Below are 17,966 nucleotides of genomic sequence, written 5' to 3'. Positions count from 1 at the left end.
GACGTCGTCAGTGTCGTCGTTGTCGTAATCGTAGTTGCTCATACTTGTATTATATCAATCCAAGTTTGGTTGTTGCAATACATTGGGAAAAAAAGCGACTGACTTTTTCTTAATTCGAAAAGGATGTACAATTCCCTGGCTTCTTTTTCTCAGATTTGATTCTAATGCCAATGCGAAATTAAATGTCAGTATCACAAAGGCCCGTCATCTCTTCTTTCTCTTATTTATTCACAATGAAAATATTTATGAAAATGTTTATAAAGCATTAATTTGCCAGTATGTATTTCAGCTCGGTTCAAATATCGTACCCAATGCGCCGTTGTAATGCAATTTTATGCACCTAATACGCATCCAATGTAATGGTCCAATTGTACTAATATTATGCATATATTATGCATACAGTAGTATGCATACTGATCACACTATCTCTTTTTAATGGCGATTTGCGATGCATAGAATATGCATCTGTTCATATACATGCATACATTCGATGCATACGATATGCATCAGATGTAGGCATGCAGATTAGTGAAAATGGCTCATTGGGTATCGAATGATGTTATCAGATATTTGACTAAGACAAATTACAGACTGCTGTTGATGTTTAATATATTTATTTATTTGAAGATCGTGAACTCTCATCGTTCTATATTTTAGTTGATTGCACCGACAGTGGTGAAACCACAAAATCAACAATATTCGGGCTATGTTTCATGTTTGAAATTCGTTGGAATACGAAACCTGAATGAATTCGACTCAAAAATTAAATTAAAACAATCAGAAGTGCTTTGAATTCAACCTAAGACATTTCAATATTCGAAATGAACCGGCTGACGGGTTATCTGTACGCAATGCGAATAATTTTTTTTTTGTGTCAGTTGTTTGTTGAATCAAAATTTCATTTGAACAGATTGTTTGTTCATCTGCTGAAGTTTGAAGACGACTTGTTTAAAACTTTACGAATGCACTCAATCAATACTCTCTTTTTTTTGCCGTGTCGGTTGAACGCTGAGATAAACAGCATTTGGCGTGACGCTCTGCTTTACAGTGGGTTTACCTTCTTTCGTGCCCAAGATAATATAATTTTGATCAAGGTAAGCGAATCAATTGGAATTTGCATTCGCTTCACATCGATTGAGATCGTGCCATTTCATCATTACATTGTGCTTGCATTGCGACTTAACAATTGGATTTGGCATGGTTGCAATAAATAATCCCTTGCTCTAGTTATAACAAGAAGTTTTCTTCAATCCAATTGATTCTGATCTGAGTAGATTAAGGCAAATTAAATAAGATCCAATTAGGCACTTTTGAACAGTATAAATGTTATATTTGTCAATTTATCGAACGTTCAACGGTTTATGAAGCCGTTGTTCTGTTTTTTTTTTTTTTTTTTCAACTGAAGAAGAATGCAGTGAAATATTCTTGATTCGAACCATTTCTTAATTGGCTGTTCAGCATTTATTGAGTGCGCTTTCTCTAATTGCCTTCAATTTGCAACCTCAAATTGTTTGGAATTTATTTTTAATCTCAAAATATACTGTCTTCTATTCAATGGAAAGGGAAAAAAATCCTAGCAACTTTTTCCAAAAAAAGCCGCACAAATTATATGTCTGAGCTCATTTAAACTCACAGACTCGTAGCCGAATTTGTCACAGAAAAAATGCTGTCCAATTTTCGTCTCATTTCTCCGTCTACAGTGGATGGTGTTTCTTTGTTGATCATTTGAAAAATTGAAAAAATGGCAAATAAATAAGTCAATGAAAAAAGAATTTGTATGAACGATGGTTTTTTTCACTTCATTTTTTTCGTTCTTTCCCTTTATTTGGTCCGACTTCGAAATAAAAGCCAGATTGCTTTTTTCCAGTTGAAAATAATATTGAGATGGAAACTTTTGTATTTCGACTAAATGAAATGGTTGTTTGGTTTGTGTGTTTTCTAATTTAATAAATGTGTTTTTCTCGACACATTCTTCTGCGAATAACTTTGAATTGAGCGTCATTGGGCCCAAATATATTTGCTACAAAATCACAGAAGCGAGCGACAAAGTTGGTACAGCTTTGCAATGGACTCCAGTTGTGCGACGACTTTGTTGGTGTAATGTTATGTTCCTTTTGTACGTTGTATGCTAGACATTCCATATGAATGGAATGGTTTACGTTCGTTGTTCATACCGTGTAGAGCGAATGAAAGAGTATCGAACAAGCACGAAATTCGCATTCGATGGCGATGGCGCATATATTGGAAATGGACACGACTCATTGTTGAGTGATTGTCACCAAAGTAGTTTTTGTGATAAGTTTCAAAAGATGTCAGAAAAAGTAAAGCGATTACCTTTAGCAAAGCATTTTAAAGTTTATTGAAAAAACGAAGAACAAATATTTTATGTTTAAAATGTAAGTTCGAGAGCACACAATAGCATTGGCATGTATCGATCTATCATCAAGATCATTATTAGTGGCAGTGGCCTGAAACATGGTAAACTTTTCACACTTGTCGTCGAACAAAGCCGTTGACTTGAACACATTGTATACAAATGGTGTAAACGAAACATAGAAAAATGCTTTCCATTCATGCCGTTTGAATGGGATACCATGAAGCAAAAGGGACGACCAGCACAAGACTGCGTTTCGGTCGTGCCATTCGTACACATACCGAGATAGACACACATGACGAGAGAGACGTATCAAAAATGTGCCTTTTCAACATAAACATTCCATTGCTTATTGAAAAACTTTATTCGCAAACTTTTCTAAGCACTTAAAGAATGTGCTCTAACTTTTCTACACATTCATAGCCATCTCTTGCGGATTGTTGTACGACACAATATTATTTTATTTGGACACTCGTAATGCGGATGCTCGGCGCATTTTTTTTAAACATATATTTCAACTTTTCGATTCATTTCAGTTCGGAAATATGTGTTTTGTTCAAAAGCAACGAATAAATGCAATGTTCGCACATTTGCTTCGTTTTCTCTTAAACTAAAAATAAGAGAATCAAGTGTATTACATCAAATATGCCATTTGAGTTAGACGATATAGCAATTGGGGCGAAAATGACACAATATTCATTTCGATAGATTCCATCATTGACTGCTAGAAATGGAAAAAGTCACCGAATATTTTACATTTTTGTTATTTTGCTTGGTTTTTGTTAATTTATTTTGTATTAGAGCGTCCATATTTAAATCTACATTTCTTTGAAGCCTTACATTTCATTGTTTGTTTATTAAGTTCGCCAACTGGCGAAACCTTATGATTTTTGGCATTTCTTAACTGTTTTGAACAGAATGTTTACAGTCTACACCAAGTGATTGTTGTGGTTTTTCAATTGACTCCCGTTCTCACCCACAAACTTTTTTTTGTTATTTCATCAACCATTGGCCAACTTCTGTCCGTCAGACTCAACGTTTCTAAATGAATATTGAAAATATTTTCGCAGCGCAAACGGAAGCCTTTTCACTTCTATTTACATTGGTTGGACAGACAACAATGTCGGTTTGGTTGAAAAACACTTCACTTTAACTCCAAAACTGAAATATTAAGTTCCATGCATCCATGGATGGAATTCATTTACAAGGCGAATGTTCAAGTCACGGGGAATAGTTTTTAAGTCAAATATTTTATTTTCCAAGAAGTTTTATGAAATTAAATATTTGAAAATGCTTTTATAAAATTGTTTGCTTTGCTATACATTTTATTTGTTCTACAATGAACTATCATATTTAAACGAAGGTGCATTCAGTTAATGTTAGAGGGAGACAAATGCATCCGAGTAAAATGAGCGTTTTCACTTACCTCGCACAACAAGTTGGACCGGTTGACTGGTTAGAGCATCCTGAGTTGTGAAATCACTTGCCGTTACTTGACATTCCCAGGCTCCGTCGTCGAAATCAATGGTAGCCGCTCTAACCCACAGAGAACAATCACCACCAATATGCTGCGAAGGAATGCCCGGCATACCATAAGATGTTGTACCCGCCCACTCATACTTTTTCGGATAAATTCCGACCGGCTGAAAAAGAAAAACAAAATGGATTTCATTAAAATTTCATCGGTATTTTCATAATGTATGTCTTCAATCGGGACTATATATATAGATATATATCTTAATTCACAAATTAAGAAGTAAATTCAATTTAAACGAAAAAAAACGTTTCATTTAACACGCACATAACTGTCACTTCTACACTCAAGCTAATGAGATGAGCCAATACAAATGACATTTATTATGCTCTGTTCAACAAACGCTTTTACCAATTTGACGTAAACTTACTTTACGTGCTATTCAACCATCATTTATTGTGTTGTTATTCCGGTTGTTTATATACATTTCACAATTATTCGTGATTTTTATGTTTTCGGTGGATGACAAAAAAATCATAAAGGTGCTACAATCCACATTGAATTTATCGCCGTGAGTTGGTATTAATAATAAAAATAATACATCATAATCGTAACGCTGTTCTGAGGTTCGGAGTGGGTGGAATGTTCACAATCCTTATGCACAATGCCTTGAGCTTTTTAACGGAAAACAAGAAAAATGCTCGGTTTGCGTGTAAAACGATTTTCGCACTGTACGCCAGAGCCATAAATGGAATTGAGTGTCATATATTGTAATCTGATGCCTGGCGTAACGAGACGACATTTATTATTTATACACTTTGTATGTGAAAATCCAGTTGGATTTCTGTTCGTGTGTTGCTTCTGCTACTGGTGCTGCTAATCACACGATTAGTAGATGTGTGTGTGTTTTTTTTTTCGGTTTCTTAGCTGAGGCATGCAAGTGTCGAGAACAATAAAATCGCTGCAGGTACAGTGCAAAATGTGTTTCCACATGACATTTCGAGTGAAATTGGAGTTTGAGGCATTCGCTGTGAGCAAACAAAAAATCAAAAGAAATCAAGAAAAATGGATGTTCATACACCGTGGAAAAGACCGTGGAAATTCGCCACACAACCGTCACATAATAATAATCATTGTATCACATTGTATCACAGCAAGTGATGTTGTATTCATTTTCATAATAGCAGTATGCATACAACATGACATGATAAAGATATAAAAAAATCAAAACACGACCGAGAGGATAGCAACGCCATGGATTGCAAAATATGTGAAGAGGAGCAAAGAAAGAAAAAATGGAATGAAAAGCGCGAATGTGTAACGAATGAATCAAATATCGTAAACGCATAGAGGAATGTTTTGCAGCCACCACACCATGGAACATGAGCGTGGGACTCACTGGCACAAGTGTTGAGCAAGCAAATGAACAACGTACACACATATCAAGCGTTGACGATATGCACACACATAAGGCACGCAAGACACTCAATAATAAAATATTTTATGTAATATTTAAAGATGACATCAAGATATTTTCATTCGTTTTACGGAATATATGAATATGAAATGACGAAATGTCTGTCTTTGCAGCTCATAAGCGACAGCCCGATGCCTGGAAGTGTCGAATGTTTGACGCTAGTAGGGTAAAACAGACCTGACATGAAAAAAAAAAATGAAATACACTAAGCAAATCACTTGAAGCGTTGTCGAATTTAAAATTATGCACGCGGCAATATGTGCGCAGCCCGAACCGTGTGCTCTGTTTTCACGCTCTGACTGATGCTTCTATACTCATCAGCCAAACAAAGAAAACTGCTTTTTCAGCCATACTCTTTTATTTCCATTGTTTTACCCCGGCAGCTTTAAATTTATATTTTTTCCATTGTTTCGAGATTTTACACACGGTGTTTTGTTTGATTTCTGGACTTTTTTCTCCCCCATATATTGCTGTGTGTGTATGCAACGCTGGAAAATTCTCTTTGTTTTTCTCTATTTGTATGGCTAAATGTGTAACATTTTTGCCTCACATTTTATGCATATCGTTCGAAATGTTTGAAACGAGTGTAAGCTTTTGCAGCGTTTTGTTCGTTTCTTATCTGTATCCTGTTTTGTTCACCAAACGCACACATGAATGCTAGTGACTTTTATGTTTTTCTTGTTCGATTCGTCTTGTTACGGTGCATATGTGTCAGCTGGTTGCCTTATAAATATGTATATTGTATTTGTTTAAAATATGTAACGTATTTTTGTTTCTTTGTAAACGTTAACATGCATGCCGTTGTTAAAATGAATTCGACGCCGGCAAGAAAAAGACCAACTCACTCGGTGGTGAGTTGGCAAGAATAATCTGGATATTAGCCAACAAAATTCTCAACAATGGTAGTACAACTTTCTAATTTCAATTCATTCATGGCGAAAATGATGGCGAAATTTTTGCAATAGACTACAGCCTATATATGGATGGTGTGCTTTAAAACTTTTGTTTTGTTAAGTTTCCGAAAGAAAGAAAGGAAGAAAGAAAAAACGATTTGCGCGACTTTGTTGGCTGCGCGAGTTGTATAGCCTGATTTATGTATGGAGTTTTGCATCTAAATTTAGTTGACATTTTACCTTATTATCCTTTTGCCATGAGCACGATCCCCGTTTGTCTATAATTTTACATGTGAGTAACGCATCTTCGCCAGGATTCACTTCTGTGTATTTTGGCTGCTCAGCGAATCGTTGCAATCCATAACATCCTGCGAAAGAAAATGAATTATAAAATTAGTTTTTTTTTTATTAATAGCATGCGCTTGTTAGACATTTTCCCAATTAGTTCGGGCTCATTAAAACACTGAAACATATAGCTCATGAAATATAGAACTTTGGACATAAAAGACAAACGCATTTGCCAATAACACACAATCAGTCTATAAAAAAAGAAGAAATGTCAATTACTTTACATTTTGACATTGTCAAATTTCACAATGGAATCTTATTACTTCAGATTAAGCATCTGCGCTCACGAAAAACGCATTTCAAGAATGGAATCGTGACAAAGAGAAGTTTCTTATTTTATTGTGGCGAAATTCAATTGGTCGTCTGTCGTATAAATATCGACCGACAAAATGGAACGCAATTTATCAGACTTTTACAACAATCGAGTTAAACGGAATCGACACGAAATGCGAACAAACGAATTATGAGAAGAGATTTATACCAGATGATGAGCCCAGTTAATGAGCATTTTTTTAGCACATTTAATGATTGTCTGTTTTGTGTGACATATTTCAGATGTTAAACTTAAGCGTGCAATGCAAAAATATCAAAAGTATAAGGAACAGACGCTCATAATACAATTTATTATCATAATGTTTGACATCGTTGAAAAAACAATAGAATACGCTGCGCACACAATCTACACAAATTCATTTGAATTTTGCATTTGGCGAAACAGAAGTTTATATGTAACACCACTCAGCACGATTTTAAGAATATGACAAAAATTCCATTGTCGAAACATAATTAACTTAAATAACAAAAGCACAGCAAGTACACTTCAAGCAGATGTCAAACAAATTTGTTCCGAAACAAGTTATATTATTTAATAAAATTCACGTTGATGAATTGAAAAAAGTTTTTAAAAAATGCAGATAAAATTTTATTATTTGTTCATCTAACATGAAATTCGTTTGACACTAATGGCACGCCGTAAAATGAAAAAAAGTGATTTGATTGCACGTCGAATCGAATTTGATAAAATCCAAATGAACAAGATCGTGATAAAGAGAAAAATGGCTTCCAACAAATTTCTTTGTATTTTCATTTTGTTGCAATGAGTCGACACGTTCGCACATATAAGCTGCAAGCATTACACGTGTTCTAATTACCGATTCGGATTTTGAAGTGTAAAGTCATTCAGTTGATGAACATGGAATTCTAACCTCCCCTATTCGGTATGCATATGCACTCGCTGTAATAACTTTGCGGTTATAATAAAGTTCTCATCGAACGCCAGCACCCGTCTCAGACCTGATTAAAATTTCAAACGATACGACGAATGAAAAATGTTGAATTGTATATACGCGCATTGAGTGTACGTTGCATTAATCGCGCTCTGTTTGCATATAGAATTCTGCTTTTTTACTGTGGGGATGTGGGTTTTGCAAAATATTTCCCTTTTGTTCGAATGAATTTTCCAATTACCATAGAACAATCGTTTAGCGCCCGAGTTTCATGAAAAATTCACATTTTCCCATTACCTTAACGTGAGCAATGCTGGTAATTTTTCAGTTTACAAAAAATCCTTTCACGCAGCGCCCGGCATTCGAAGATAAGTAAACACACTGAATATTTGAAGAAAGTTCACTTGGCTGTGCTGGTTGTGTGCACTGAATCGTGAATTTCTTGTTAGCTATTCTCTCATGTGTGTCTGTGTGTGTATGTTCGAGCTAATACGCTTCATGTTCGCGTCATCATTTATATTTTATTGGGCAAATCCGCAAAGAAATGGATTGCATTGCGAAAATCCCGTGTATTTTCATCGTAAAAGTAAAATCGTATTCAAGACGCGAACGATAAAACCAGGAAATAAAGAACAATTTACTTTTCCTTTCTGTTCGATTCTTTTTGTTCATGCCATCTCGCAATCGTTTTTCTCGCTCTCATTCATTCACTCACTCTCATCGGAGTGCGTGTGTGGCAAATTTTTCCTCATCTAAGATCATATTGGGGTAGCGTGTGAGGTGCTATGAGTATGCCTCAGTTGTCGTCGTTTTGCATGGCTAATTTCAATTTTCAGGCAATGTAATCGCAAATAAATCCTTTTTATACACATTTCACTCAGCATTTGGCGGCATATAAAAAAAACCGCTTGATTTAAGAAGAAAGCAAGAAACATTTGGCTACTTGTATGCGATTTCCTTTCGTTCCATTAATCGCTGTCACAGAATTGTGTAGAGTTTCATAAGGCTCACAAGCGAAATGCAAATTCAATGTTTACTTACTACAAGAGAGAAGAGAGCGATGGGGAGAGAGAGAGAGAGAGAGAGAGAGAGAGAGAGAGAGAGAGAGAGAGAGAGAGAGTGAGAACTATGCTTGGTCTCCATTCCACCGAAAACGCATTTATTTTAACTGGTAGTAGTAAAAGGCTAATATTTATGTAGAAGTAACCGCAACAGCTTTAGGGATTGAAACGGTCAAAGCTATAAATACTGAAACTGTATGAAAGTTTGAACTAGTTTGAATTCCTGTATTTCATTTTGGATTTCGGACTTTGCCACCCAATGTGGTGTAAGATAACTTTATTGTGGCAGTTTGGTATGTGTGAATAATAGATTGTCGTGACAACACCACCAAATCGCACACACACACACACACCCATATCCCTTTGCTCAACATCATCGCCGAAAATGCTCATTCTTTTGCATAACCGATTCATTTTGGGAATTTGACAGTGTCTTAAAATGGATTTTCACATTCGCATCCATTTTCACCATGCCCAAAATGGTATACTCTGCATTGAAATTGAATTTTTGTGCGAGAAACAAGTTTCATTGATCTTTTGTTTGCATACATTGTGCATTTTGGTTTTTACCCGTAGTGGGTTTCTTTTGGTTTTTATTCACCATCGTTGAGAAAATTTCTGTAAACAAAATAACATTTGTGGTTTCCACCGCATTTCAGATTAAAGCAAAATAACGATGAGGTGTATCGCATGCTTATTTCGGGTTTTGAATGCGGTTTCACTTCAACTGATCAAATAACTTACTGAGCGTAAAACTTCACGTTCAAAGCAGCAAAGCTTTTATTATAAGCGCCATTTACAACCAGTAAATTCATATTGTATTTGTACACCAATCCGAATCATGCTTACAAAGCCTTCTACCAGGCTAAAAACCAACAAATTCAGATGTTAATTGCGTGCTTTTATTCTTGGCTCAAACGATCGGGTGTTGAAACATTTACAAAATAGTTTAAAATAAAAGTTCAAAGGATTTCAACTGAATGGAAAACACCTATGATATTATACACTTTAGCTTCGATAAAGAGGATTAGACAAAAACTTGTGTAAATTTCATTATACGTTCAGGATTATAACTTATTTCTGAAAAGAAAAGAGTATATATTCCGAATAGTTCATGCTGAAATACAAAAAAAATCTTTCTATTTATACAAGGTTCAAAGCACACGAGGCGAGACACCATAAATTGACAATCGTCTGCGTTTACTGTCAAAATAATGACTTCATAAGCATTTCTTTTGAATGAACATTCGACTATGGCCGTCTGACTGAACAAAGTGAATGTGCAAATGCTAAATACACATCCTTTGGACTTAAAAGATGGACATAAATTCTCGCGACCTTTAAATAATAATCACCGCTATTAAAATGACACCGAACAAATACTCGTTATTTTATGACTTTCTGCAATTATTTTCAATTTTTTTTTGCCGCATTAGAATTTAATTCAATGGAAAGGTATTTTTGCAATGGTAATTGGCAAAGTATACCGTACTAAATGATTTTTAATTTCATTTGGCTTCCTAAGTTGCGGTATTCAATTTATTTTCTATCCGCTTCTAGTGGCCGCGCACAGGATATAGGACGAGTTGTTGGTAAAGAGAGAGAGACAGAGAAACGCCGAGGCAAAATTAAAAATGCACTGTATCACAGACATAGTGATGGTGGAGTAATTGCACGAAAGGCGCATGGATATTCAGTGCGACCATTCAACAATTCAAACTACAGTAATTAAGTGCATACTTGAACTGGATGCCGTTTTCAATGGCGACAAGTGAAAGCGAGCACCGACATTGAATAAAACCATAGACTAAGCTACAATAGATAATCTTTCAAGTTTGTCGACATTTCAAATGGGAAAACTTTGAGATCGCCTCATGTACATTTGTCAAGTGCTTTTTGTCGAAAAAGTTGTGGCACTTCGGAAGGCACCAAAAAAAAAAAATAACTTGGGCTAGGAATTTCGATTGCTTTGCTCAATTTTGTTTTAATTAAAATAATTAAGTGATGAGTGAAAAGAAAAGATCCAGTACGGATACCCAGACATTTTTACATGTGAACAGCGCCCTATTAACATCAATCGAGAACACATACAATATGAAAAAAAAAAAACGTATTCGAGAATGCTTGTCGATAACTGAATAGGTAATTTATCTTGATTAAATATTAATTGCTAGGAAAGAAACACAATGAATTGGAAAGTTGAACACGCAATGTTATTTTTTTTTAAACGGAATTTTAATGGAATTTTTCATGTCTATTTATCGTACAACCCAAAATGGGTTAGGGAATGGTATTGATTGTGAAAAGGATCCGTTAGGACATGCTATATTCTGATTAAATACCAACATTGAAATTTCCATAGAAAATGTTTTAAAATTGTTACTTTCGATATACTCGCATTTTTATCCCAATGAACACAATCATTTGTTTCCATCCATAAATTCTATTTATTTAATTGATGAAATTACTTTATGATTATCGTCAACTTTAAAGTGCGATCAATATGCTCTGTCTAATGTACATTTATCGCTCTTCATCGTCATGCAAACGCTTGAATATTTTCCATTTCATGTCTTGTTCAATTTTGTTTCGTATTATTTTCTGAAGAGTTGAAAATAATAATAAATTTTATCCAGCGCTAGGTCAACGAATGGTCTATTTTTACTGTCACTTCAACATGAAAAGCACAAATTTCACCAAATGTTGTGCACCGAAACTGTACTCAATGCGAACATCACCATCAAATGCAATGAATGCAGCGCATGTTTATGAGTATAATTTATATCGACTGATGAGAATCATTTTTGGTTGTGTTGGCTTTTAATTAGAGCTATCATGAGTCTCTGAAAAAAATAGGCGCCAAAAAAAAATAGGCGCCATATTGGTCATTTAAAAAAATCGAATATCATTTTTGTATGAATTAATAATCTCTGATCTATCTCATCTACATGGCTACAGGACATATCTTCCCCGGTTACAATTTCCCCAAATTTCGGTCATAATTTCCCAAATTTTTAAAAAAATGTCTGGGGTAATTATATCCATTCAGTTTTGGATATAAATTCTCCATCAGTTTGGTAATATTTTCCCCGGGAAATTACGTCCAAACCGAATTGGAAATAGTCTCCCCGGGTTTTTGGCCATAATTTCCCGAAAATAAAATATTTTTCTTGGGGAAAATATGACCAAATTGAAAAAGGAATTATTTTCTTCAATATCTCGGGCATAAATTCCCCACAAAAAAGACAAAATATTTCTAGGTATTTCTATTAACCATGAATGGCTTTTTATGATTTCTTGAGGCTACGTGTTTTATTGAGATATAACCAATTTTCGATACACTTTTCATATAAAAATCACAAAAAAAGGAAAATTTTGTATGGGGAATGTGTTTCACTTTGATCCAAATTACTTCAAACTTTTCAGGATCTTATTTTTTGGTGAAAAAAAACAATCTTGGCAAAGTTTCACGTTTTTACTTCATCATACAGACATAGTTCCCATACAAAAATCCAATTTTTTGGGATTTTTATATGAAGTTTTGAGATTTCCTTATAAGTGGAAAAAAAGTGATTAAGTTACTATTGACTATAAGTGACTATAGTTAGCTGACTGTTTTTACAGTCAATAGTCAGTCAGTTTGTCCCAAAATAGTCAGTCACTTTTTTGTACATGGGAAGTGTATCGAAAATTGATTGTATCTCAAAATTAACGTCATATTCGGTTTTCTAGTGTCAAAAAACCCCATGAAACCATTTTTTGTGAATTTTAAAAGTGCTTGAAATTTTTCAAAATTCGATTTAAAAAAAAATCCTGGGTTTGACACAGAAAGGAAAGGTATTTATTTTTCAAAACAGTTGTCATAGTCGTGTTTCTATGACCATTCTACAGAGATTATGGGAGTACGATTTTTGATTCTCGTAAAAATATCAACATCGAACCACTCTAATGTAATTTTGTTTATGCAGAAAACAATAAATATGTGTATTTAAGTGCAGATTTTTATAATTTAGTGTTATTTTATGATAAAAAATCGATGTTAAAAATTTCAGACGTAAAGCTGACAAAAAAGTTGATAATTTTTTTTTACATAATTCATTCATGCAAAAAAAAAGTTACTTGTTGCAGTGGCTGGCTCTTCGTCTATACCGGAAAATTTAAATTTTCCAAAATGTGACCTTTTTCAAATATTATCCAAACTAGTATGGTACAGTTTTTAAAAAAAGTGGTACATTTAGGTACATTTTTAAATTATTTCTTTAGATTTTTTTTCGAATTTTGGCCACAATTTCTTCCATTTTTTGAAAAAATGAATGGAGAAATTGTATCCATTTAGTTTTGGATGTAAATTCTCCATCAGTTTGGTAATATTTTCCCCGGGAACTTACGTCCAAATCGAATTGGAAATAGTCTCCCTGGGTTTTTGGCCGCAATTTCCCGAAAATAAAATATTTTTCTTGGGGAAAATATGACCAAATTTTAAAAGGAATTATTTTCTTCAATATTTCGGTCATAAATTCTCCATTAGATTTGTATGGGGGAAATTGTAACCGGGGAAAATATGACCGGTCACCATCTACATATATAATTGCCATTGGCTGCAAGTGGCTTCATTCCGCAGCAGTATATGGCATCGAATAAATAATAATGCCAACTGGCCAAAATCCAGTCAAAGAAATACCGAACATAATAACTCTCCCAGAAATATTGTCAATAATGCAAATGAGTGCCAAAATGGGCTTTTTCCATTTGCTACTAAATCTGAGCACACATGCTGAGATCTATTTTGTTTGCTAGATTTCTATTTGTTCGATCGAAAATTTTAGTTTCGGTACATTTATATATTACAACGGCTAGTGGTTGGCCCACTTTTTTTTTGCTCGTTTTTGTTTAACCATTTGTTTGTTGCAACCATAGTTTCCATATCACTCGTTCCCCATTCAACTAGTTTGATGCACCGCAGAACAAATATTGTGCACCGAAACTGCATAAAATTTACAATTACAATTTTCACGCTCACGAACACAAGTAGCTAGAACCATTTCAACAGCAATAGATTTGATTTATGTGTCCATCCACCCGCGCTCATTTTCCATTTATTGTTCGGGTTGGTTTTTTTTCACTCTCTATATGGTCGTGTTCTCCACTCCAAATCAAGCCAAACCATGGAACGCAAGCTTTTTTGAAAGGCTTGTAATATGCAAAAAGCACAGCAAATTTCACACACACACATGTATTCGATGAATGTGTGGGGTCCTTTTTTCAAAATACAAGTGTAGTACTGCCAAAACGATTGCATTCTCTCAGCATGACGCATTTATCCCTGCACGTAATTATATTTTATTAATGGTAAATATTGTTTGTTTGTGGTGCTGTTTTTTATGCATTGTTTTCGTTTAAAATAATATTTTTAGCATATTTGTGTATGTGCATGTGGAGATGTACGTTTTTGTTCATCAGTTTAAGTTGATGTACCACGATTTTTGGCTCAATGAATTTGCGCAATTGCAAACTAATTTATGTGCTAGTATTTACATTGACAATGAATCTATCTCTCGCTCTACAACAAAGTTTGAAAGCCCCTTACAGCTTCAATATTTTGTTTTGTCATACTATTTTTGTGGTCTTTTTTGTTTCGTTCCAGTTTATCTGGATCAATTTCCGAAATAATTCCCGTTTCAAATAAATTATATGATTGATATAGAGCTTTTGAAAATCGATTGAATGGAACTGATTGACTACTATTTGGGAGAAACTATTTCTAATGATTCAATTTACCAACCCATACACTTACTTGCAACCCGTTTATGTGAAAGTAGTTTATTAAAATGTCGTCTAATTAACGTGAATTGTTCATCTAAAGAGCACCAATTAAGAAGCCGCGTGGTTAAAATTGCTTCATTGCATTGATTTCATTTTCGATAATAATCACAGAAAGAATGAACAAATTATATACAACACTAAAGTTACTTTGCTAATAACGTGGAAATCAGTGCGATATTAACAAGAATAAAACGAACGTAATTTAAAGGGAATTTTTCAAATTTATAGCACATTGGCACAGTTTGCATACACATAAACCAAGTACGTGGTACATACATTAAAACATTTGCAGTAGAATTTATTACACGAAAAAAAAGTATAATTTGAGCTTATTGTATCGTAATTTGATACATTGACATGAAAACGAACTGGCTACGATCGAATGCACGATGAAAAAATTCCATTTGGAAAAAACTTTGTGTGCTTCGTGTTATTCATGTTTGTTTGCTTGTTGTTCGGAATTATTAATGCAATCGAATGTTTACTTTTATTATCATCATATTTGTCTGGTGTCGTTGTTCGCATGGAAATTACAACCGGCAATTAAAACGATGTAAATTCTAAATGGATCCATAATTTTTACATCGAAAATGAGAGCTATAAGCAAAAAGCAATTTGAACAACAGTAGCAACGCCAATATCAACATTGTAAATATTTCGGCCATTATTTTTTATTACAATGTCCGACTGCAGTCGATTGATATTGCTGCCGAAAGGCGCTATTATCATGGACAACATTTTCATTTTGGTTGGCGTCTTTTTTGTTCACGTCTCTTTGTATTAATATTCGGGATGTACATTTATTCCATCTAAATTGTGTTCACAATTTTTCGATTGGCTCGAAATATTCGATGGGAAATGGTTTAATTGAAATTATAGGTTTTGAGAAAGTGATGAATAATGGATGCTTCACGTGCCCGTTCAAGTGATCCTTTTGTCCGAGAACTGGGTACAAAGTACGTGATGCGACATATTATCCGCGCGATTAGATTCTCGATCGATTACGGTTTGTTGGAAGAGCGACGATGTACAGTGATGTGAAAAATTGGGATAGCCCAAGACTTCCGTGCATTCCCTCCCTTTCTGTCTACCACTCTCTCACTCTGACCATGCAAACAATATGTCTCACATTCATCTAGCTTTCGATGCGAAGTCGCCTTCCGTACTGTGATTCACTATGTAGCACAAATATATTCGAGTATTATGGTTTGAAAACTTACACCACTTGTTATGTTATTGAATCTATACTTGAGATCCAATTTCCTTTCATTTTGTGGCGCTTTCATAGTTTGAAATATTATATCTCGTATTTGGACACAGTATAAATAATGTTGCGATGAATCGTGTGCGTGCTATGACATCGAATGTGAATAGAAAATCCCATTTCACTTATCTGCTGCTCGTGATATTGATAACAATAGCAATAATAATAATGCACACAAACAAACAACTTAGTCTGACAACAAAGACAGAAAGCATCTTCGGGTGACTATTTTGTGTGTGTGTGTGTGTGTTCATGTGTCAGGATAAAATGCTATTATGGAGCATATTCCATTTGTTTCGTGTTGTTGCCGGTGTCTGTTTGTGCTCTACTTGTTTTATGGTCATTGGCAATAGATGGTGCGCGCACATACAGACGACAACAGTAATGATGAAAAATGCTATGTGCTGGAATCATATGCCGTTTAAGTATTATATTTCTTTTTTCTTCTTTTTTATTTCTCTCTCTCTCTTCCTCTTGGGATGGCGTTCCAGTGTCTGTTCATTTGTTTGTTTGAGTCATTTGATGTTTTGCTATGAACATTGAACACCCCCATTCAAACGAAACACTCATAGTGCAATTCAATCGTAATTTTTTATTGCTAAAAGCTAAAAATTCTCATCATCGTTTCCGTACAGTTTTTTTTTCGCTCATACAATTGCTCTTTTGCAGTTTTCATCATCGTGAAATCGAGAAAGTGGAACGAAAAGTACCACCGAAATGAACACACCGCTTACAATTCCAAAATAAAATGACATAAACCATATTCAGACGGTGTAGTGTGACCGTTTTCTGTTAGTCTTTTGTACTCGATGAATTCGCTGTGCATGAGCACTATTTCCGTAAATAGATCATTTTAACATAAAATAACTTGTTGTTGCAACTGCTGCAGTTGCTAAAATTACATCTACGAATAACCGAAGAAGTAGTCGCATTCTTGCCGTATTTCTGAAAGCCGTTGTTGAGTGATAGAATAGTTGCAAAAAAAAGAAAAAAAACACATCGTAATGTGTTTGCTGCACTTCAACTAACACTTTCAGCTATGCAACTATGTACACTTCAGATTGTAGCATTCGACTAAATGGAGACCAAAATGCAAGAAGTATCGCATTAATATCTATCATATTTCTTCCACTACAATATTTTTTATACACGCTTTCTTCTCTCGCCTCTTTTGCCAAACAAACATTAAAAAAAAAATCTTCTTCGTAAAAATTTATTTGATTCTGAAAATGAGCTGCTCAGATTTTCCGCACCAAGTGAACACTTACACACACACATAGACACAACACTTTTATGTATGCAACGAAATATACCATATTTTCAATGGCAAGAAAATAATCCAATGTGTTTGTTTGTGCTTTTGTAATTTTGTTTTCTGAAGACAAATTGCACTTTAGCATACCATCATAATTCCATCGCCAACGAAGTTAATTCAAACAAGTAGATATTTTTCGATGTTACCTTTTTTTCTGCAAACATTTTATTTCACATTCATTTGTTTGGTTTCTTCAGTTGGAATTAATGTAGTTTTTCTCATATTTTCGAGCATTTTATTTTAAAAGTTTCAAAATATTCCACATAAAATAGACAATTTACCTTCAGCGCACAGGAACTACCAGTTCACTTTATTGCATCAGCAATAAGTTACTTTTCTCTCTTTTTGTCCCCTCTTTCGTTTTCGCTCGAAGTTTGACAATTTTCACTTGATAATTTGCATACCAATTTATGGCATTCGGAATAATAATTTTATATTTATTCGCTGCAATAATTACATTTTGATTTTTTTATTTTCATTTCGAACATTTGGAGCTTGAATGAAAAATCGTTAAATATATTCATGAAATTTCTGGGGATTTTTTTTTAATAATAATCATTTATTGATTTGGACAAATGGGAAGTTTAAGTTTCCGTTATTATTCCCATGCCAATCGACAGTTACTATAGCAACGGCATTTAATTTTAAATCATTGAATTGATTGACGCTGACGAATTGGGCTTTGATTTTATGGAAATGATTTGCCGATAT

The 17,966-nt window shown here is 34.3% G+C and overlaps 1 protein-coding gene across 2 annotated transcripts in view; it reads right to left on the bottom strand.

The window, feature by feature from the left end:
• Window positions 1-17,966, bottom strand: part of LOC116350945 (hemicentin-2) — a 147,479-nt gene that overhangs the window by 54,000 nt on the left and 75,513 nt on the right. For both annotated transcript variants that reach the window (XM_031782954.1, XM_031782955.1), the window contains exons 3-4: window positions 6,459-6,586; window positions 3,801-4,017 (exon numbers count right to left, since the gene is read on the bottom strand). In XM_031782954.1, coding sequence (XP_031638814.1) covers window positions 3,801-4,017; window positions 6,459-6,586 — 345 coding nt within the window. The remainder of the gene's footprint in view (window positions 1-3,800; window positions 4,018-6,458; window positions 6,587-17,966) is intronic.

Source organism: Contarinia nasturtii, unplaced genomic scaffold (assembly GCF_009176525.2).
Source record: "Contarinia nasturtii isolate CC-2019 unplaced genomic scaffold, AAFC_CNas_1.1 Cnas_scaffold_4311, whole genome shotgun sequence".
NCBI classification, from domain to species: domain Eukaryota; kingdom Metazoa; phylum Arthropoda; class Insecta; order Diptera; family Cecidomyiidae; genus Contarinia; species Contarinia nasturtii.
The sequence above is the reverse complement of the archived record's forward strand: the minus strand, read 5'-3'. Positions and strand labels throughout refer to the sequence as shown.